At 37.6% G+C, this 24,512-nt stretch overlaps 1 protein-coding gene across 1 annotated transcript; it reads right to left on the bottom strand.

The window, feature by feature from the left end:
* Positions 1 to 3: 3 nt before the first annotated feature.
* On the bottom strand, positions 4 to 21,674 carry slc12a4 (solute carrier family 12 member 4). Its single transcript, XM_072380200.1, has 24 exons — positions 21,298 to 21,674; positions 12,697 to 12,794; positions 12,490 to 12,621; positions 11,971 to 12,117; positions 11,721 to 11,775; positions 11,293 to 11,423; positions 9,660 to 9,901; positions 9,086 to 9,300; positions 8,794 to 8,958; positions 8,405 to 8,503; positions 8,224 to 8,281; positions 7,931 to 8,105; positions 7,629 to 7,747; positions 7,351 to 7,449; positions 7,092 to 7,211; positions 6,827 to 6,931; positions 5,828 to 5,996; positions 5,057 to 5,252; positions 4,689 to 4,858; positions 4,219 to 4,350; positions 3,712 to 3,819; positions 3,344 to 3,531; positions 3,042 to 3,175; positions 4 to 2,952 (listed from the first exon to the last, which is right to left on the bottom strand). Exons 1-24 carry the CDS (start codon positions 21,431 to 21,433, stop codon positions 2,861 to 2,863), a joined length of 3,285 nt encoding a protein of 1,094 aa, XP_072236301.1. The 5' UTR covers positions 21,434 to 21,674; the 3' UTR covers positions 4 to 2,860.
* Between the last annotated feature and the right edge of the window lie 2,838 nt (positions 21,675 to 24,512).

Raw genomic sequence — 24,512 nt, 5'->3', positions numbered from 1 at the left:
GAGTAGCAGTTCAGCCTTTATTTTGGAATTTATTAATATTTTGTTGCTTTAGTTGTGTCACCTGTTTCAGCATGATCTTTGGGGGGAAATGACCACGAGGACAATAATGGATCAATAAAACCGAAGACCTGGCATTTTAGGTTTGCAGTCTGACATATTATGACTGTTGATCAATGAGAGGCCTTAATCGAAGTTAGAATTCTAACTCATTAGAATAATGTTATCACTTAATTTATAGTGTACTCAATTATTTAGTGTTCCTGTATGAAGCATTTCAACATCGTGTGTTATGGACTGTCACAAAAACACACTTGTTTTTTTTAATATAAATGGAATATTTTGGAAAACTTTACAAAACAATTTTTCTGACCAGAACATGGCAAAGATTACGGAATCACCACTCTGGGAAGATGTTCATGCAGCTGTCAGATATGACACGGAATATATGAGCTAAATACTCAACCCCCATCCCACAAAAACAAAAAAGCTTCATTATTTTTTCTTTTTTTTTTTTTTTTAATGGAATCACCTTTTAATTTGAATTATAAAAATACAAGAATACAAATTAGTCTGCAGTTGAGAGTGTTTGTAGACTTTTCTGATATGTGGCACCTGACATCGGTGGAAACAATAAAGCAGATATATAAAAGAAAAAGAAACTCCTTAAAGAAAGTAATTCCACTTTGAGTTTGGTAAAATATGTTAGTTGTCCTCAGTCAGTTGAGTCTAAAATGAAAAACTAAACCATCACTAACAACCAAACAGAGAAAACCAAGGTTACAGTGGGCTAAAGGAAAAAGCAGGTATGGGTTGTGGATGATTGGATGAAAGTAATATTCATTGAACAATCACAAATTTTCATTGGGCATAAAGATGATGCCGAAACTATTTTCAAAACTATGTTTGGTGCTTATCGTTTTTCATTGGTGATGTCTTTGCCTCAAATAATTCAAACTCTTCTAAAATTTTTCTAAATAAGCATTCTCTAAGAGTGGCGAATCCATAACTTTTGGCTAACGTTTTAACTTAAAGTTTAAGATCATGAGGTGGTCTTGTTAATCTCTACGTAATCACAGGGTTATGACACATAAGCCTCAGAAAATATTATGCCCTTAACCTAAGTTTGATTAAACCAAAATTATGTTTCTTTTAAACTCGTATTGTGGTAAAAGTTTAATAAGAAACATCACAATTATGGATTGGTGCCTATGAACAGTGTTTTAAGGGACAAAGCAACATCCTGCATGCAGTTCTGAAATTGTGTAGATGACAAATATCTTCACATCTGTTAACTTTTACATAAAAAAAAAAATGTATGGGCTTGTACAAACATTTAGTCACACAAAAGGATAGGTGCCCCATAGTGCATATGCGAGCCAAAAGTGCAGATCATTGTCAGACAAAGCCCTGATATAACTGGACATGTGCCTGTAACTAATATCATAGTAGCTTAAAGTTTCATTCCATAACTCTGGGTTGATTTAGTAATACATGTGGTAACGGGTGTAAGAATAGGTGTAATACTACAGCAAACACTCCATGAGTTACTACTTTACAGAAGAATGAGGGGCGGGGATTCTCAAAAGTACCATAGATCTATATAATCCGGGTATTTATAGAATATCAATACAGTGAGTCAAAATCACAAAGAAATAAAATAAAATAAAACATTAAACATAAATACTACCAGAAATTGGGTTTGAAATCACCAAGAAAAATTCAAGGACACCTTCTTTAAATTAAAGATGCTTTTTGTCAGCAGATGGGATTTTTAGGTCTGTGGAAAAGTACAAATTAAAGTAATGGTCATCGATGTAAATCTTTCTCCTCTCATCAACAGCACAAATATCTTTCTGAAAAATATAAGTTACAACTCCTTTAAAACTTTAACCCTCAAGACCTCTGTTGTCCAGATTCATTAAATGGATTTTGTGCCAGTGAACCCAACATCAAGCACTGTGTTCAATACCTGCAGAAACAGTTTTTAACCTCAGTGGGAAAATGTTGGGAAAATAAATAATAATATAAATATTAAATAAAATTGTGTCTTGAAAAATAATCAGCTGTTTTAGAATCCAAGTCTGGCAAACTAATACAACTGTTCTGACAGTAGGCAGTCTCACTCCAGAAAATGGAAAAGCGACACTGATGAACAAAATAAAATGCAGGAGTTTCACAACAAAGCTTAAAAAAGGCAACATTTTAAGGTTTGGAAATCAGTTGATCCCTGTGTTTGGATTATGTGAAACTGACATGAAACAAATGTTTGCTCTTCATAAGTAAGACATGTTGCTGCCTTGGTGGTATGGAGCGAGTCTCAGCCAACCCAATATTTGTTTGGAGTCAGTAGAAGTTTGCCAGGTTTAAAAAAAATAAAATAAAAAAAAAATCAGCAAAATGAAAAGATGCAATCTCTAAGTTGTTGTAGAGCCTTATTTTTTTTGTTTGTTTTTGTGTTGTGGACAAACAGATGCTACACATTCTGAAGTGAGACTGGACCGGTTCTGCATCAGACAGTTCTATCTGCCAAATAGTCAAATATAGGTTTATTATTATATATCTGACCTATACTTAAGAAAACACTTATACAGAGTTTGCGTTTGACAAACAAGTAGTGAATTCTAAGGAAAACAGTTACAGTTTTCATTTGTAATGGATAAACAAGTAGATATGTACACTTGAGTGTCTATATTCTACAAGAATAGAATTAACCTCTTTTGCACTTAAATGTTGATGCAAAAAGTTACAAATTTTTGCATCTACTTAGAATTGTTTGAAAGCGAATCAACTCCAATCCCCTGTGTGGAGATGGAATGTAGTCTGATGTTGCCAAAGCCCATGCAGAGCAGCTCCTAATTTGTCATGAGTAGATTGTTATGACTTCCCGTCCACCTCCTCTCACCAGCAGCACTCTCTCCAAACCCTCGGTCAACACCTCCAAAAACTCCATATCTGAGCCACAAGTTAAGAAGGTCAAGATAAGAACACTAAACAATAACATTTTGCTTGTTGTTTTGGTTGTTAGTTATGGAAAAGGATACAGTTTTCATCTCCATCCGTATTGCGAGGTGGCCCTGGCATGTTGAGCAACACTAATCGTGCATCATGGGACCTATTGACAATCACTTCATTCAGCTTCACGGCTGTATGCATTCGTCGCACATTGGACTGATCCCTGGGGAGCAACATAAGGGTTACAGTTTTGGTGCTACAAAGAACATATTTGTACTATGTGAACGCACAGTTTGTGGTTGTGTCTAACAGAGGAGCATTCAAAATGATCGGGTAAATTTAACATGTAACATCGAATACAAACAAAGCTGACGAAATGAATCTGACTCACGGTTTGAGGCTCATGAGTTCTCTGAAGTTCTCAGGAGCATTGTTTCTGTTTCTCCTCTCGGCTTCACACCTCTCTCTGGTCCATGTCATCTGAACCTTCTCTGGAGGGGTTTCTACCACTTCTTCCTCCTCATCTGAGTACAGACTGCCCATACGTACCAAGGAGTGTCTGTCTTTAACCAGCTGGGCCTTCAGGTGCCAGGGAAATATTATAAATTGTCAGTATACTTTGTGTTAGATTATTCAAATAATTCAAAACACTTGATTTATTAAACTTTAAGTGTGCATCAATTCAGCTGACCACCCCTTTTATATCTGAAGAAGGATTTTTAAGATTGTGCAACATAATGCGGCACAAATCCAACATACCTCTCTTTGTCTTTCTGCACTGGATAGCCTCATTTGCCTTAACATCTGCGATCTCTGCTCCATCATTAATGTCCGCTCATAGGTGTATGCTGAGATGTCACTGTCATGCTGAAATTCCATTTGAGAAACATGATATAAGTAGTTAATTCTATCCATCCCATCCATTTCCTATACCGTCAATCCGTCAGTCGGGTAGTTAATTCTAGTTAAACACATTTGCTTTTAAATGGAGTGTGACAGTAGATGAATGCACCTTTTCCTGCTATCAAATATTTTGGGTAAGTCATGCCTTTTTTTTAATTTTTTTTTTATAAATGGTGTTGTTTCTCTTGAAACATTCAGTTTCATGGAATGTTGTAAACAAACTTGTTTGTTTTTTAACTGAACATCTGGTTTGAGTTCATTACTGAGCCACAATGATTCAGTTTTGTTTACTCGCAACATAAAAAGGCTCCGACTGGTCTTACCACTTTGTCAAATCATTAGTGACGTCAGAAGAATTCTCACCATCTCCACGACCTCCACCTCAGCCTCTATTCTCAGCTGATAAAGGAACGTGGCCAGATCTTTCTTCATCTGGATGCTGTTGTCATCCATCTGGGCAACAGTGAATATGCGCATCTTGCATTTCCTCCAGACCTAAAACACAAAAGTCTTGTAATATTCCAAGCATTTTAAATGCACATGTCATGTATATAATCACTTGCAGAAATCTACCATATAATGAAAGCAATGAAAAAAAGTATAATTTCCTACAGAGGATGTCCAGCATAACATAAATATGAAACTAACAAAGATTATTCAAAGAAAGAATTTCTTTTGACAGTCCATCTTATATTCATCATTTGAATTGTAGAGGCATGAAGAAAAACCAACTCGGTTTCGACTCTTGAAACAGTAAAACTACAAAGTCTAACCGTCAGCAAGATATTAAAATCAGAAACCTTAAGCCTGGACAATATAGTGAGTTCTCTTACCTTGTGCTGTTTGAGCAGGAAAGGCAGTAGCATTAGCATCCCTCCATCATGGACAATCCACCACACATCAATGCTGCCATCTGTGAAGCGTTCATGGTTGCTTGGATAGAACGACACGTTTTTGGGCACCATCAGGGCGAGGTGGGCAGCTGTGGTGCAGCGGACTGTGTCTGAGTAGAGATGAAAATACACTGGCTGAGACATATACCTATAATGCATATCACTTCTAAAAGTTCTGCTGGCAGAATAAAGTATCAAAAATGTACAAGTGAATGCTATGTGAAGAGCATTTAGAGAATAATGCATAATTTAGAATGTGACAGCAATGATACACCAGTGCTGGATGGGCTTTTCATTAAGGCTCTTACTAATGAACGTCTTCCAGGCTCGAGGGTCCTCACTCTGTCTCCAGCCATACGGCCAGCCCATCACCACAGTGTTGTGCTTCATCCCACCCAGACCACAGGACTGGATCAGATGGACAACTCCCTCCCGCACCTTTGTTGCCACCACCACTTGACAGAAACCTTTGACTCGCTCAATCTCCATCATGTTCTTAATGGCCTGAGGGACAGTTGTGGCCAGACTGAACATTAACTCAACATCACAATAAATAATCAAAAGGCAAACCACATACATAATATAACAACTTAAATGTGTGGTTTACAAAGAGCTAAAAAATATTACATTTTTAAAAAATTTATCATCACAAGATTATACAGATCTAAGTAGACTGATTTGGCTCAGAACTTCATCAATTTAGGATCAGCAAAACATTTTTCTGTTATGGTCACATAAAACAAGAGGAAGTTTCATTTTTCATAATGTAGCTTGCTTACTACAGTTTTAAAAAATTAAGCTATGTTTCTCTTGTTTTGTCTGAACTGTTTTTTTTGGAACTATCTTCTGCTTACAATAAGTTGAAACCATGCTATTTGATTAAAATAATATACTGCTTGAAACATGTAGAAATACAAAAAATTACAAAGCCAACTTACACTGAAGCATTTCTGTTAGTCTCATTGTATTTTCTAAATTACAAAAGGGTTGTCATCTGTAACAACCAGTTGCAGCACAGTCAGCAACACTGTACAAGAGCGAACAATACAGGGCGTCATGTTTTGCTTTTCAGTGTTTACCTGTTCAGCTGCCTGCAGTTCCCCAAAGCTGTCCAGGAAGTTACCCTGGATGACAGAGCCTACAATGGTCAGGCCCTTTCCTGCCTTCAGCTGTGAGGCAAAGGTGAGCAGTCGGGGATATTTTACATGGAGGTCCTCATCAAGTTTCAACAGCACCAACAACTGAGGCCTGCAGTGCACAGAGCACAGACTATTATACAAGTTGAAAATGGGTTTTTGCTTTCACTATTATCTAATTCCTGAAACATTCACTTAGGAAAACCATTATAATCTATTACAAATTATGTATTGAGACATAATTTGTAGTTAGTGTTGTAACTGCACTGAAAACAAGGACATGAAAGAATGCTGGTACTATTAAGCAGACAGGTCACTCTCAGTGAGTAAGGATGATAGATTGGAATGTTACGTTACTCATCCATCAAACACTACCGTAGACATTACATCTGTAGTTTAATCAATTTTGACTATTGAACCATGGGTTTCAAGTCATCCATATTTTTTTAGATGGTTGATTTCTATCTTTTCGAAGGCAAAGACTTTGCTCAAATGTGAATGTTTTCCAGACAGCTAAATTAGTAGTTTTCATTGTTTTTCATTCAATTTTTGTTTTTCTTTCAGTGGGAATTTGATCAAATCTGACTATGTTAAAACAAAGAATTGCAAATTTGAAAATAAAAAACAAAACCCTTACAGATCTCAGTAAAGTAGAATGTTTTGCAATGAACCGTACAGTTGACTCGTGCAGTCAACATAGGCAACAGCAGTTAGTAAAAAGTTCTCCTCATATTGTTTATGATGACTGGTGTTCACTTCATTTTATAGAGCTTATGTACAAATTTCTAATCCATTAAATTTGTAAGCAGCTGACAGTATGTCTGAGAGGCCTGATATAAAAACAATGTCAAAATTGAATGCTCAGATACTACATTTTTGCCATTACTTAAACCAGATTTGTTTGTGAGGAAATACACAAGTCCCCTGCTGGAGCAGCTATACCTCCAGTTCTTGGTGTGGGGAGGTCCAACTTCTAGTCTCAGCAGGGCATATCGAGCAGCACTAAGGGATAGTCCTCTTATTCCGTCTCCCCACTCTTTCTCTGCGCTGATTTTTTTATGCGAGTGAAACACAAGGAAATATAAATAAAATGATCAGTTTTCCATAAGCATCAACATAAAATGTGCAGATACCTGATTATACACAGCAATCCTTAAAATACATCTAATCAGAGTTTACTGTGGTAAGACGTCCAAACCATACATACCCCTGGTACTCAATGTACTTGTAGATCATCCCAGCAATGCCCATGGCCACTATGGCATAGTACCAGGAGGATATGAACATAAGAGCCAAACACATGCTCATGCCAAGGAATGACAGCGCCCTGTGGGTTTGATACTTCTTAAAATGATATGTTTGCAAGGAACAACAACTGCTGGTTTATTGCACGACATGATTGCAACAAATGGCATACAGTAGTTAGAACATACTACAAACCATAAAGATAAAACACCTTTACTCACCAGTGGTAATACTTGAACCTTGGCCTCCAGTTGGGTGTCCGTAAAAGAGTCTGTACTGCACAGGCTAAATTTACAAAGAGATAGCACATCAAGAAGAACCTGTTGAAAAAGACAAGAACAAAAAAATAGGTCACCTACAAAGTGGATAATATAGAAATGCATCTGTAAGATAAACAAATATTAGTCATACATGTGAGGGTGCTGATAAAAAAGGGTGAGCCTGTTCACACTGTATAAGCTAATTCTATTCTGTATGTGGCAATGACATGTGGGCTTACATGGAAAGAATGGGAGCCACCATATCAAGTGAGGCAATAAGTATCCCCAGCTCAGCTATAAGACCAGTCAGCAGCAGTGCCCATGTAGGCTCCCCATTGGACTTTCCATGACCAAACACCTACAACAAAAAATGTAAAATATTCACAAGCAGCAATGCAAATCACTTCTTGTTTAGTCCAGTAATATATTCAAATAGGTTTGCATGTCAAATATGTCGAGATGCATTTTTTTCTAGCACATTTCAGTCAGGCAAAGTTAGAGGCTATACACACATATATATATATAGTCTGTATTATCTCACCCGAAGAAAGGGAATAATGTTGTCCTTTGCAATAGCCTGTAGAAGTCGTGGAGCACCGGTGAGGGATTGTAGGCCTGCCCCAACAGTAGAGAAGAAGGACCCAATGACAATAACCCACGGAGATGGCCAGGAGAGGGTCCCCACAACAAGATTCTTTTGAACAGCAACTCCGAACCTGCACGTGAATGTTGATTGATGATGACTGTCTTATATAATAAAGTAATAGTTGGACGAAAACATTCACATAAGGTGGAGGGTATATATTGAATCAAGTGGTATACATTTGAACTTACTTGTCCCTCAGAACTACACCTTCAATACAAGACCCAAACAGGACCACAGAACTTAAATCTGAACACAGAAGGTTAAGAAGCTCAAGCTGGCACAAATGTGTTGTTCAAATCTGCTTTCCTATTACCTTTGGAGTGACAGGATTGACAGTCATAATGTGCTATCACCAAAAACATAGGATACAAACAAGTGAAGTCGTGGTAATGGCTAAGATAGTTCCTACAGGGATAGACTTCTGAGCATCTCTGAGATCACCAGATCTGTTGGAGCCTGCCATGATACCTGCAAAAAAGGAGAGCAAATAACCCAGGGACATGCAAAAAAGTTAAGCAGTGCCCCCTAGTGGCTGTTTTACAGGATTGTTAAAAGCATCATCCTTTTATTGGAACACACATTTCCAAGTTGATATTTCTAATCTCCGAATTAGGAACATGATAGACAGAAAAATGACCCTGACTTTTCATAGCTTCATGCACCAGATATAGGTCTAAATAGATTTTAGAGTAACCATATTCTGAAGTTGTAGATCAAGGTTAGAGTGATAAAAACTATACTTTATAACACTATCATACCTGTGGCAGATGGGAAGAAAATCCCCACAAGAAGTGTGAAAGATGTAGCAATGTCTGCTGACACATAGTTCATAGAGTTCTCCATGGCACTGTGGGCATCCACTGATTGCAGCCCTGCCTTCTCCAAGATCTCTCCCTTCTGCAAGTAGTTGCCCCACATGTTTTCTGTTAGAGAAAGCACATATGTACAATAAACAGTTGGCTTAAACTAGTCTCCAAGTCTTTCTATGAGATGGGATATTTTAGAATAATGTATACAGCATATATATGATTTTGCATTCTTCAGTTTCACCTCTGATGATCCCACTGCCCAGTCCAGGTATGCCCTGTATCTCCGTCACATTGTTCTGGATAAAGTAGTCATCACACTGAACACTGCTCATGTTGCCTGGCAGGCAGAACCTTTCGGACAGCTTACTTGGCACTGTAATGTTCTCCCTTATTATAGTTTTAGCACACACGTCAGAGTGATCTCTAACCAAAGTCCTGTTGCCCAGCATGCAGATCCTACAGTGATAATGTGGATAGAAGTTTAAATCATTACATTAATCAACATTAGTTCCCCATGAATGTTGTCATAATCTTCATCACACGGCTCTTATTTATTATCATGACAAACAGTTAATCAGCGGTATTTCCACACATTGTCTCCTATTGTCATAGATCTATGGCTTCAAGAGTGATGATGGAGAGATATTCCTGTAGGCAAGTAATTAGTTGCAGATAATAGCACAAGAAAACAAACAAACAATGATGAAGGAGCATGGTATGTACTCTTTTGCCCCATAAAAACCTAAATCTGTTTTAAGGTTCAACATAATTCAGACCACATCTTATCCGGACACGTTTATTTTCACAGCACTTACGGGAATTCTGGCGGATGAGTCATGGATTTGATTGCTCCAGCATAGATAGAAACAATTGAGATAATGACGCAGGCCAGAAAAAGGGAGGCCAACTTGTTGACATATTTGACTCCTACAAAAACCACCACAGCCATCAAGCTGAGACATAAGGAACCATAGACTCGCATGTTGTTCAGCAAGGCACTGTCACTGCTGAGTTGTCCAGTGGCGTGAAAGATGGCTGCCTGAGGTACCAGATATTTCTAAGGAGAAGAAAAACAGAACAAGCCAGTTAATGCATATACACTCTATGCAAAATTAATTAAATGAATGATGCACAAAACAGACATGAGTACATCCCTGTCCATTATCACTTAAATATAAGATAATCCAAATTGTGTAACTCATTTCATAATTTCGGTATATTTCTTCACAGTTTAGATTCACCATAATAAAAAGTTCCCACAAGGGTATGTCTGGAGATAAGCATATTTTCCATAACTGAGATCAAAATCTTACATTGTTTCAAAACATTTTTGTCACTGGTTATATGCTGGAGAAGTTATGTTGCTGTTGCAATTTCTTTGAAAAAATCCCAAATGTCTTCTACTGTATTCTGATCAGGTGAAAAACTTGGTCATCTAAGAGTTTTTACTTTATTTTCTTTCAGAAACTCCCCCTGGATCTTTATCGTGTACGAATATTCTTCCTCTGCCAAGCTCTGTAGACTGGAGCGCATACTGTCAGCCTATATTTGTCTATATTGTATTTTGTATCAACAATGCTTCATGGTGACATCTATAAATGTCATCTTCTCAACACTTTTTGCAGACATGCAGACATCTCTTTTCTCCCTCTGTGCTGCACTTTAAGAATCAGGCCTGTGGTAATCCAAGCCAGGTTCACAGAAATCATGCTGGAAATTACCTGGGCTGAACAGATTTATGTTGGTTTCATCACACCAAAGACTGCTTGAAACATTCATAGAGTCTCTTTTAAAGTTGGACAATGTTCATTGAGGTTGTGGGTAAAATCCTTGACATGGTCTGAGCTGTGACAGAAATTCATGTGTCCATTGACTGAGTGTGAAACTTTTCTTTTCATTTGACTGATTCTGAACACTGGTCTATCTGTTTTTTAAAGCTAGATTCTACCAGCTTTTTCACTGTCTATCCTTTTTGGTAAAGGGCCACTGCTGCTTCGATCTGTGGTACTCTCGCTTCTTACAAGGTTCCTGATTCTTGCTGTTACAGTATTTCAACAGAATTTTAGTTAGATATCTGAATTAATTGAATCTTAGTGATAGATATAAAACAGGTAGCGTTCCTGATTTTTGATCACAGCTTCTCTATCGTCTTTCAAAATGGACATTTTCAGTTTTGTTGCATTGTGTTTACGCTTTGAGGCCTGTACTTTTGTATCTAGCTCTTCTAAAGCATTTTTTGTTGACTCTTCATAAAAGCAAATACTTTATTTTTCAAGTAAGAAATAACCGAGTTGTCAGAAATTGCTCTAAATTTAAATTACATAACTTTTATGGGATATTTTATCGTGATGTATTTGCTTTTGTTATATGATACATTTTCAGAATCTTATTTAGGCATAAAACTGTTAGTTAGGACAGAATGCATGATAAATATTCTTAATACCTTACCAAAAATATTTCAATGGCTCCCAGTATGTACATCGCAGAGGCAAAGGTGGTGCCCAAGTAAAAGCACAGTCCCACAGCTCCTCCAAACTCAGGGCCGAGTGAGCGTGAGATCATGAAATACGCCCCTCCAGCTATGAAACATGGGAACAATTTTCAGGTACAAAGGGCCACTGCAAATATCCCGAGTTTTTTTTATTATGATTTTTCGATGTAAGTTTTCATTGGCCCTGTAAGGAAAACGATGCAAAGAAAAAAAAAAAAAGATATTTTGCACTTCAGAGCGCTGAGAAACACAAGAACAAGTTTTAAGTCATAATGATGTCTCCTCACTTGTTTTAATAAAATGAGTAAAAAAGAGAAGTGGCATAAACGTATGACAAGAGTGGTTCAGAGAACAAAGAGGAATGTCAGGTAAGGTCAAGTATTACCTGGAACAACACCGTTAGTAGCAATGGCACTCATAGATATGGCTGTCAGCATTGTCTATGACAGAAAGAAGAAATTTAGATAAATACTGTGCAGAACACATACAGTTGACATTTAGACTTGCAAGTGTTGTGTGAACATTCAATAGCAATACATGTCAATGGGCAATAAAATGCTGGTCCCCATTGGTGGTATTAGCAACTTGTCATAACCCAGTATGTATCTGTGTTCAGCACATGAGTGCATACTAACACATGAACAGCACATAAGGACAATCAGGAGGGACTGTATGATGCCAGCCATTCCCACAATCCATGTCAGTCGGAGGAAAAGAATAACACCAAAGATGTTCTGGAGACATGGTAGGTAGACTCCCATCAGAGTGCCCATGTTGGGTGACTGAAAAAAGATAGAGAGACAGAGAGAGAGGAGAGCAGAAAAACAGGAGAAAAAGGGATAGTGTGGAGTATTGAGCATGACATTTCAGGAAACAAGCGTAGTGATCGTTATTATTGATTGATGTACTTTTTAAAGGTCATTCAATCATGTTATCAGCACTTTGCATGTATCCCAGTCTTACATAGGCACAGTCTAACTGCAGAGTGTTCAAAGTCACACACAATCTATCAACAAGCCTTAATAACTTGGATGAGAAGGCAGGTGGAGAGCCAGCAGACGAGTATAAAGTTTCCAAAGCCCACGAGGCCAAGTGTAGACATTATTAAAAAAAAGTGGAATATATTGGCCCCCTGCGGTTCCATAACTGCTGACCTTGGGGGTTTTCCTACGTGACGCCTCAGCACTCTCCTCCTCTTCATGCTCCTTGGCCCCCTGAGTGATGTTGGTGTAGTTGACCAAGCGGCTGAGCAGAGAAGAAACCTTTGGTCTGATGTCCAGCTCTTCCTGTCAAAAGAGTGAAGTTGAAGATGGATTTGACGGCATCATTTAATTAAAAATTGCAAACTGAAAATTACAAACCTCAAACAAAGCCAGGTTCCGGTCATAGAAGTCATTCTTCTTGCCTGGAGAATCAGCACTGTTGAGAAAGGGGCTGTCTTCTTTATGATTCCCATGTCCTGTTAGCGTGAGGAATAAAACATGGCTCAAACTAAATTGCAAGCAAAGATGACAACTTTGCTTTGTGAAATATCCAAGAAAATTTAAAGTTTTAAAAAAATGCATGAATAGTTACATGTTGGTTTGATGGAGCGTTTGTAGCTAGGTAATGACAATTCAAGGCATGGGAAATATTTTGAGTGAAAAATTAAAACAAATACTGCGTTAGAATTTTAAATCATATTTATAATGAACATTTGTCTTTTGTACTTTTTGTAGTTAATTACATTGGCTTGCATAAAACTTAGGATAAATTGCCTATACTATAGATCTATGAGCATTTGGCACAAAGTGTCACATTTTTAATTACAACTACTCTGGTTCTTTCGCATGTGGCACTTGTTAAAGTAGCGTCAACAGCGTTTAGTGACAATGTGTCTGTTTGCAAGGTGGATATGCTTTGGAATTAATTAAAAAAGATCAAATGTTTGGAAAAATGCTGTTTGCAACTCAATTTCTAAATCAATAACATATTTCATTTGAGCAAATTTTAAACCTCAGTCTGAAAGACTTGAAATATGTGGCATTACTAAGATAAAAGCCCCTTCAGTAAGAAGAAAAAAGCAAATAAATACATAAAACAACATGATTGCCAGGACAGTAACTGATAAGAGGAAAAACAAATTCCATTTTGTTCATGGTCTTTCTCCCCAGCTTTTAACTGTCATTATTAATTATGATTGAAAGATCTTAACAATGTCCATGAAACAGTAAACTTCAGAAACACAATTCACACAGTGAAATGGCAGAAAAAGGCCAAAAACAAAAACAGAATATCCACGTGATAAACAGGCAAATAATTAAATTTCACTCTCTTTTATTTTGCCTTTGAAGAAAGGCTCAAACAAAGATAAACACTGTGCATCGAGCAATTATGGTACACAGAGTAGCACCACAAGCCTTATCACACACACACACACACACTCAAAGGCATGCACACACCTCATTACCAAGAAATTACCAAACCTTGAGTTATTAGAGCATGTAAACCTCAGCAACGGTGGCAACTTGAAGCATGAATTAATCAAGCTGGCCAACTTACCAAGTATATAATATATTCTCAACTGTGCTGAATGACCTTCAGTGCAGGTCTTCACTCACCTGCATTCTGTGTCCCACTGCCGCTAATTATGCTGTGGGGAAGCATAGCTATGTGCTGTGTGCTGTCTGCAAGAGAGTATACTCTGTGCTCTGCCGTGGGGAATTGTCGATTACTATCCAGGACACTCGGTCACCCTGGGTGACTACTCATTCAGGGGCCTGATCTAGCTCAGAAAGGGGGGTGAGAGATGGGGAGTTGATCAACTGTGGTAATTCACACTGATGCAGAAGCACACACACAAAGTTGTGTATCCATAACTTTGGTGAACATAACATACAGTACCAAACAAAAGATTGGACATAAATACCCATTAAGTATAAATAAATAGATATGTGCAGACTTATGACTGGTACTGTACTTGCATTCACCTCCTGGAAACTCACTGTAACCTTTATCATCATCATATATGGATGTTTCAGTTATATGGTTTATATTATGGTGCATTTATATTATAGTGTTTAAATAATCTTGAGAATGTGAAAAAAAAAGGATGAAGCATGAAGGTAAAATTCCCCATTGACGAGTCTCTGAAAACACTCACAACTGCATCTCAATACTGTCCTCTAGTGTTGCCTTAATGTAACTTTCAGTATTGGAGACAATAGTAGTGGGATTTTTTTCTGTGAATAAGACAAAATAATGAAGAAAAAAAAAAACAGGGAAAAATATAATGTAAATTACCCTAAGGTAATATATGTCCAGACAGTTCCTGCCAGAGACTTCTGCTCAGTCAGTGCTGCCCTGAAACATAGTGTTATACTTTACATGACTACACTGATGCTTTAACAAAGGGCTGAGGAGACAGCGGGAGTCTGTCTTTAATACTCTCACATTAAATGTCTCATTAAAAAGATTAAAGATTAACTAGCCTGTTATGAAGGCACACAAGAGCCATGCAGAGTGCACAGCACTGCGACATGTGCTGACATGTCATTTGTGCTCTCACAAACCAGCTAACAGTCACAGCTGGAAGATCAATACTTGACACATCGGCACTTGTGAAGAACTTAATCTTAAAGTATTTTGAAAACAAAAATCTAACAACGGTGGACAACATTTTGAATAACTTCATCACCGGTGACAGCATAAGCTTTGTCTGCATTAAAGTAATGTAATGATGGATTTTGTGGATGTGATAAAATCTGCATTATGTGTAAATTAACTTTTTCTCTGTTAAGTCAGGGCCACTCAGGAGCATTTGAGCTTCAGTAACTGCATTAGGGTTTAAGACTGATATGTACAAAAGCCTTTACCATTATCTAGACTGCAAGAGATTTCCCTGTGATTAAAACTATATATGTCGAAGAGAGAAGGAGAGAAGAAAAAACTACTTTACAATAAAGCGTTGGCACTTTTAAGCGGATTGGAAAACAATATCACTGTTCATTAGCTTCTTAAGTTTAGAGAAAAAGCCTCTTTGCTAAACCTCTTTAATAAACATTTAAGACTTAACACCGGGAGGCAAAGACATCAGAGTTCAGTGCACTCGATGTGGAGCTGGCTGGCAAGAACTCTGATCACACACACTTTGAGGTGGTGTGTTTATGTGAATGTGTGTTTGTTTATGTGCATAAGAACAATTTACAAGATTCGTGGGGTCAACCATACTTAGATTAAGGTTAGATTTATGGGCATATCCATAATTCTACATCTATTTTATGTAACTGAGCCACTGGGTTGGGCAAACATGATACAACAGTTTGATGGCTGCAGCTCATATGGTTAAAGGGTGAGCTTGTTCTTTCTAATTCACTATATTGAGCTCAGTAGAAATCTCAAGACTTATAAATTTCATCTCCACATTCTTAGTGCCTCTCGCACAAGTGTCTACAACCTGCCATGATTTTTCAAGCAACAGTACCTGTGTGAGATACGCAGTTTTGAGGCTGGAACACTCTTTCATTACTCATTTAAGTAGAAACCATTCCAACTACCATCACACTTTTAAAGCTTCTTCTGTAATTTATTACTCATAAGCAGGAGTAGAAGTAGAAAATCAACCAAAATAAATTTCAACTTGTGTCATGTTTGCCTTTATATTAAAAAAAAACAAACAACAAGAGGCTGACATTATGTTACATTGAGATGTGCCACTGTGAAAGCAGAATACCACAATCTGATGTAGATTGTTACATAGTAAATGTAGCATGCCTCGTACATCTGTACATGTCATACATTTTCTATTTTTTTTTTCCACTACATTGACAGAAAATTCTGTAAACTTTCCATAATGTATTGAAAAGTCCAATTTACTCTTACAATGATTAGTCATTTTAACTAAAATGACATACCTAGTTTCTTGGACCTATAGGTACTTACATAGTAGAAGAATTATGTATTCTGTAAAATCTCCATTACCTTCGATAGGCCTGTACAATATATTTCAACATATGCTGTTATGTTAGTCAATGAACTATCAGATGAAGCGGTATATTTCAAAATAAAAATGTTATGTCAGTTTAAAAACTTCTGGTATATACTGTTCACAACATAACACACTTTGCAAAACTGTATTTGAATTCATATTATATTTCTCTCCACCTTAGCCCTTGGGAAGAATCATTGGAAGTCTGTTACCACACTCGGCCAACGTTAGCTGTAATGGCTGTGTTTCATGCAGAGTAGAATCTGGAAAGGGCTGAGGAACGCTAACCTGCTGAGACTTGCAGCAAGACATATTAGCTTTGATGTGCACTAATGATGAGGAGAGGATGGCAACTCAGTCTGATTACCTCAGGGGGTAAAGGTGGGAGGGAAGGGGTGCACAGTACTATACTGCAGATTTTGAAAAAGACTCAACTGAACTAAATGAAGATGTCAGTGCATGTAGATCTAATGGATAAATAAACCTACAGTGAGGTGTTGTCTGTGCATGGAACTTGAGTTTCTGTAATGGATTATTTGAGAGTTGTGTTTGCTCTACAGCTGGTTTTACTTGCTAGTCTCACAAACAACATCCTTCAACTCAAGAAAACTGTAAGGAACTGATGTTGGTTTCTGCATGTAGTATTTCACTTAAACCTAGGCATTTTAAAATCCCAAATTTGGCAATAATTAAGTGACGGTTGGTCTGAATTACATATGTAATTGCTATTTTGCTCTTAAAATCTATAGACATCCACTCATTCTAGATGAATGGATGTGTGTCTAAAGTCTTCACAGGTATTGTGCATCAGTAGGTCTAATACGAAACTCAATATGAACAAATACATGCATTTGGAAAAGCATTGCAATTGCACCCTATTGTCACTGTGCATGCACTTATCCTCCTATGACTCTCCAACCAGTGCTGTGCACAAATCTTGTGTCTGTCTGAGGAATTTAATAAAACTGAAGAAACTGCCAGCAGTGCTAACAGAAATATGTTTTACTTTTTTTTTTCTTCATTTAGTTTCATCAGTGTTACAAAATCTGAAAGCACAAGGGTAGCTTGCCCTGTTGACATTTTCATGAGATTGCATAAAAAAAATGTGACTGATGATTGGCAGGACTTATCTAGGACTCCTATATAAGCAGAAAATATGTGTTAAAAGGTAATCGAGACGAGGGATGATCTTTGGCACCATTAGAATTAGACGTCATCTATCCTTATCATTAACACTCAGGCTTAAGAGGTGCTAAGGGTGGTACTCAGTGTGAATGCGTCCGAATTTGTTCCAACTCTGTCCTCAGTTCCACATTTATGTTGCACAACAGTATGTTTACCGTTTAAGAGCTATATGGGTGGCATTCCACTTGGCATGACCAGAGCAGTCACGCTGTTTTCCCAAAATCAGAAAGCGAACATATGGTAGCATTGTCCAAATCACACAGTTGTTTCATAAGCTCCTCTGGACTGTCTAGTCAACAAATCTGCACCCTTTGGTAACATGATTTCATTTCACAGCAGGTATCCCAGTAACAATAAAAGAGGAATCAGTATAACGTTTTCATTAATCAATGTTTTTACAGTGCATCAAATGACTGTCTTCTCTATAAACAAACCATCAGCTCTAGATCTACCTGTAAAGCATAAGTTTATTCGAGGTAAACGTACAATGATGCATTTAAAAACAAGAATCAAATAAAGGCCAAATATTGGAGGTCAAGCAAAAGTCAAAGGTCGATGTGAATATAAATTTTCTCTTTGTCCGTGGGGTGTGTAAGTTCGACAACAAGTAACAACAAGTTATCTTGCATTTACAATTGCTTCTAGACCTACTGCGATAATGCTATAACAATATTACCACTTGCCACTGTCGATGGTGTTCTGTCCTGTTAGAATTTCAATATAGCTGACTAATTAGGCCTGCTGTCTGTGACAAGTTTGTGAGATGTAGGTGGTCTTTGGTGACTTTTAGGTAATAATTTCTATATTCACAGGAAAAAGAAATGCTAACTCTATAAACACCTTATCAAATTAATTATGAACTTATCAAGTCCACATTAACTGTTCCACATCCATAGAACATACCCTAGATTTTTCTGCATTTAGGTAAATATCAACGGTTGTCTAAGGGTTGTGAGGTCACAGCCTGTGTTTCAACCATAGAAAGCATCATTCTTTAGCTTTCTTGCCTATATTGTTTTTTTGTTTAGGTCTACAAAATTCATTTTTTGTTGACATGTTTCTCCAAACAACTTTTCATTTATCATCCAAAAAGTTAGTTTTTACTTTCAACATTTCAGAGGGCATGTTTACTGTCAATGTTTATTTGACAATTTCTGATGCTAAATTTTGTAGCACGGGGCAGGAAAAGCTTTGTTCTGATGATTATTATCTTTTAAATTCTCCATTTAAAGTTAAACAAGGGGTTTGAATAGCCTCTTCGGCTAATATAGATTATATTGACTGATCTCTGGTAAAGTTTACTTTACCACAGCAACCCTATTGGACTGACACTCTCTAATCAAATCATGAGTTGAAGAAACTGCTTTCTTAAAACACTGCTGTCTTCTTCCAGTATTCTTCTTATTTTGGGCATGAATTATTTGTGATTTTGATAATGTTAGGCAGCTATTCAGAAGAGCCCATGCATGCTCATTGTTTGAACATGTTTTAAGGAGTCCGAGCCTTGATAATTATCTGACTTTTACTTCACCTAGTCTATACAAAGGAAGTTTAAACAAACCTCAACCCTAACAACACATTTTGTCAGCGGCTTTTGTAAAAGTTACCTATGAACAAAATTTTTCACACATGCCCAAACTTTGTAAGGGTACTTCTGTCTTTTTTTAACTTAAAGGTTTTACAAAATTCAGATAACACACTAATCTAGCTTAAAAATAATATGAAAGAATGTTTGTAACTCCAATCTTTTGTAGATCAATTAACCTTCGATTGACTTTACTAAAAAGAGATGCTCTGTTTTCAGCATGTTGTGCCAGAACCGTTAGCAACACAATTTCCTCCATGAAATGTGAATGCTATTTCAGGGTCTCAAGCACAGCATTACAGTGACCGCAATGTTGGTCCTGCCCTGTGCTGACAGAGCTGAGCTCACAAAAGGAACAGACTCTGCACTGTGTCACTTCCTCCATGCATCCCAGTCACACTATGGTGGAGAGACACAGCATGTAAAGTCAAAACCAGCCCTCCCATGATGAAAAATCATGCATCACGCATACTGGATGCATCTACTTTTGAACATTTTTAACCATACTCACCACTTTCCTGCTCATTTTTACCATCAAAATACTGTAAAACTGCATGAAAACTTAAGCTGGACAAATCTAGTTATGTATGTGCCAAATCACTCTAAAATTAGTCTTGTAAGATATTTAAACAACAGATGCTATAAAAATCAAATACCCAACTTCATCAAAGTATCAAAGACTTTCACTAAATGATGTGCCCTTTTCTCAATGTCCTCATTAAGCACGATCCCATCTCCTCCGTCTACCTCTCCTCAGTTTATGGTCAGTCGTTATTGGTTTAATGGTTATTGTTCTCGCACTTCAGGAAGCCCTCCTTGAGTGAGTTAGGGAGAATTATGGCATTAGGAAGACAAGGTTAAACAGCAACAGGCTTGCAGGAAACTCATCCAAAGCATTACCCTTTGGGTTATTTCAGGACATGTATTTTTCCTCCATCATCAAAAACTATGTGTGGTGTAGTTCTGCACTAACAACAATTATTAACTACAACTTGTTAAGATATCCTTTAATGTTAGTTTGCATTCCTACTATACTAGAGGGTCATTTGGCTTTAGTGGGTGATTTTCATGCATTCCAAAAATATACAAGCCAGTAGCAACATGTGCTGAGATGTTATCTTTTTATTACGTGCTCAAATTTCAATTTGTATACTTGAGCCCTTTGCTCACTGAATCATGGGTAATCTCAACAGGGTGGTACTGTTTATCCTCAAACTGATGCTCTCACATATGCACAGATGTGCAGTGGAAACTAAGAAACTCAGACAACCAAATCCTTTTTCAGCCCAAAACTCAGATCTTCTATTTGTTACATACTGGTGAAGAATTCAGTCAAACAGACAGTGACATACTACAACTGGATATAGTCAGTCATTGTGTGGGTTTGTGCACAGCCCAACTTTGGGTGTTCTTGGTAAAGAGTAGGCATCTAATTTAAAGGCCACACCCATGTGTATTTTACTTTGAGGGAAGAAAAAGGTTTCTGGTTCTCTTTTTGAGCCCACATAACTTTACACTGCATTCACATAATCTTGTTCAGGTGTCACCATCTCTGCTCTTCTTTCCTTGTCTTGCATCTCTCTCTGCTTTCTTTTCTGTCAGAGACCTGCCTCTCTGTTTCTACATCAATTCAGAGGAAAAACAAGTGAATGACAGTTGAGGCATGCTGAGGCAGAGAGGCGAGGAGGGAGAAATTTGGCTTGGTGTTGTTAGCAGCCAATCTTTATGAAAGGAAATCCTCCCAGGCACAAAGAACGCACCATCTTTTGTGTGAAGAACCACTTGAGGCCTTCTCTTGTAGCGGTAGCACCAGCCTTACTCACACAACCCCACCCCCATTATGTCTTTCCCCCACAGTTCTCACGTCCTATATTGTTGTCCCTTTGTTACTCATATATCCCTGAGTTTAGGTTTAAAAACAACCTACTGAGGGGAAAGGAAACTCCAGAACAAAAAAACTATTCTTTTTCCAACTTTACCTAAAGTAAGTTGTCAAAAATAGACTGCTGTAGAAATACACTTTGTGGTCCTGGAAAATTGCCATGGTAACCATTCAACCAGCTGTTCATAACTTTTAGGATAAAAAAAGTCTTACCCATGTGGTGTTTGGCACAGCTCATTAAGTATCACTTCATGAAGACACACTTTCTCAGCTGCAAAACCTCCAAAAAAGCCACTTTGTGTCCTAGCTGAGAGACAATGAAATGGAAAAGTTTTGAGACTTACCATCAGAACTAACAGTATCTTGATGGTCAAGACAGTCCTGTCCAGTATCCCTGTAATCAACCCAGTTAAGCCCCTCTAGACTGTCGTAGCTGGACTGAGCTTGATCCTTCACTGGTACAACTGTGAAGTGAGGCATGTTTTCATCACTCTCCTCTGCGTCTCCAGCTCAGACTCAACTTAGCAGGCTAGCTGTTAGCCAGCCTCAGCTCAACTCCCACTAATGGCAACTACATTCCACTACACTGCGCTCACTTCCTCTGGAGGGCATGATCATACTCCCCGCCCACAAGCCAGCCTCTCCTGGGTTTTTTGTTTGAACTGAGAGGCTATGTAGGGCTCTGAGGAGCATTTAGAAGGACATCCACACCCCCTCAAAAAGAAGCAATATGTGGAGCACAGACATTACTAACTGAGGAGTTAGTACTGTCATTCTTGAGTCATGCTGAATGTGACCCTTTCCTGTTGTCTGTATGTCATAATAATATATGACAGCCAATAATATGACAGCCAACAGAGTGGTCCTTGTCCGTTCAAGGTTCACACAGACTTTCCTCTGTGTATGCACGCTTTTCCAAAACACACAGACGGCAACGTGGCAGTTGGGAAAATAATCAATGTTGCTGAATTGGAAGCACAGAGTGGAAAAAAAATGAGAGGGGGGGATATAAAAAAAAAAAAAAAGATAGTTTGACAGACTAAAAAACACACTGCCTCCATGTTTAATAGCTGAACAATTGGATGCCTCTGCACTCTTAATCCATGGCTATTCAGGTTCTTCACACAAATTTGCAAATTTATTCACTCAAAGATGGAAACTGTATGTTAATTAGCCATTTCTAAGTGTGTCCACAGCTGCTGAAGCTACAAGGAGAAGCTCAGCAGTGAACTGCAGTAACAAGTGAATAAAGAAGTTGACCCTCCTATTTCGAAGAGCAGAGGCTACTCTATAACCATACAAATATATATGACACTCAATAGAAAGGTTGTCATTAGAGAGACTATTTCAGAGAATTAAACATCTTGCTTTTACTTTGTTTGGGTTGAAAAAGCTTTATATTTGAACTTTTCTGTATAAACTACTATTTCATATTTGAAGACATGCTCTCTGGAAGAGTGAAGATTAAATCTACTTATTTGGTAAAGGCACAAAGAGGAAAACAGCAGCATACACTTGGATCTGTTTACTTTTAAACTGACTTTGAACAATGGCAAACAGAGAATGAACACAGTAACTGAACACAGTCTACTTAGGCTGATTACTAACATGAATTCAGAAATGAATACAGGATGCAGGATGAATACTATAGTGAGAACCAACTTTAATAATGGAAATAGTTGATATGTTTCAACCACAAAGCATTTGAACAGTCTGCATCTGCATTATTAGACAGTGTTTATTCTCATAAGATAATTGTCAGTATCCAGAGGGTTAAGATTCACATGCTTTTCAACACAGACAAGTCACAGGTTAGAATTAATTGTTTACCTTACACAAAACACCCTTTTCAAATGGGAAGTTGCAATAGCCTATGGTCAAACAAATGTTAAATGTATGTATGTTAAATACAGCCTCTGCATCTGTGTACAATCTGCAAAGTTCAGAAATATAGTTACAGCAACACCAGGAGTCCTCAACAACTCCTACTTTTACGTTTTATGTCCTTGTCCTGTAACAAAACTTATTGGCTTATTCTTTAATTTCAAATCGACTGAATAATATTTTCTGCTTAGGAATGTTCCTCACCAAAAGAAATTACTTGGAAGTATCTAAGCAGTAGCCATGATAAGAGTATTCAAATTCTCTAAATGCAAAAGAAAGGAGCTTTGGTGCTATTTTTCTTCTTCCTATCTCACTTTACAAAGAAATCACTGTACTGTCTATGAAAGAAAGAAGATGATGCCAATCCACAATCCCTTATAGGCACAATTTTCAAAGCTATGCCCTACTATGTTTAACCAGTCAAACAAACTGTGATCAATAGGAGTACAAGAGGGCGTTAATGAGCAGCCTGTCACAATATTTCCCTTTTGATCCTTTTCAATCGCAAACTGTGATGATGAAGACATATATTAAAGCTTACTATTCTTTTATGATACTACATATATATATATGAATTTGTGTGTGCGCGTGTGTGTAGGGAGAGAGACTGCATTAGACAAAATATCTAATGCCCTTTTGTAGAATATTGACTGAACAGTTATAGTTTCAGTGTTGCAAACTTACAACAAAGCTGCAAATGTGTAAGAAATAGAAAAACTGACTATGTAAACGGTGACAATGAAAATCTGGTAATTAAGAAAGTAATTAAGAAAGCAAACCCTGGTGTATCTCCGCAGAGGAGGATCATGGCTAACACAATGCAGGTGTGGTAATTGGAAAGCAACAAGACCCGGTGAATGACAAGAACAGAGAGCATAACTAACTGAGAAAACTAAGGGAAGAAGCTACGTATAATGATTAAGAGATATAGAACAGGTTTATAACAAAAATGTCTAACATTAGCCAGAAGATCTAGCAGAACCTAACAGAAACCACAGACCATGACAAGAAATTCCTTTCAAGCTTTTGAAAATGTAATACAGATGAGATGCCGTTCCCCATGTAAGGTTATTTGCCAACCCATACAGAGCTGTGTGCAGGTCAGTGAGCAGCAGGAAGGCAGGGCTCGCCACGGTCATTTCTTCCATCTTGATTACTCAGTCTTCTGTCAGATTTGTTGGCAAGAGGGGCAGGTCCCAGGAAAGAGGAGGCCCAAAAGAGTCAGCTTGTTTCCAGCATAGGCAAGAACTGTGAAGGGATCTTGTGATAAGAGCTTCTCACATTAAACCTAACACATCAACTTCTAAATCTAAAAGTATGGTCAAAGAAAGGTTCAACAGACTCCAAAACAACAAATGATTGGCAGATATTAACTATGGTGGTCAAATGATGACTTTAAGCATCTTGATAAGTCTGTTGCTAGAAACAGGTTGCAATCAACTCTTTTATTCTGAGACTTGGAAAGCCACAGCACAATAAAGAGTTATTTGGCTTCTTCTGATCTTTCCTCCCAACGTTTGGCATTTAATCCTCTGTGGTACTGTAAGATGGGAGGTTATTTCCTCTAAAGAACTTGTGATTATAGTTATCACTCACTAGGTGGCAGCATCTGAATACCTCAGACTACTTGAAATGGTTTTTTTTTGCTTTTCCAGTCTCCATACAAAATTTTAAG

The sequence above is a fragment of the Leuresthes tenuis genome, unplaced genomic scaffold, assembly GCF_036924035.1.
Source record: "Leuresthes tenuis unplaced genomic scaffold, fLeuTen1.0.hap1 SCAF_2, whole genome shotgun sequence".
Taxonomy (NCBI): Eukaryota; Metazoa; Chordata; class Actinopteri; order Atheriniformes; family Atherinopsidae; genus Leuresthes; species Leuresthes tenuis.
This window is presented reverse-complemented; position numbering and strand designations above follow the sequence as displayed.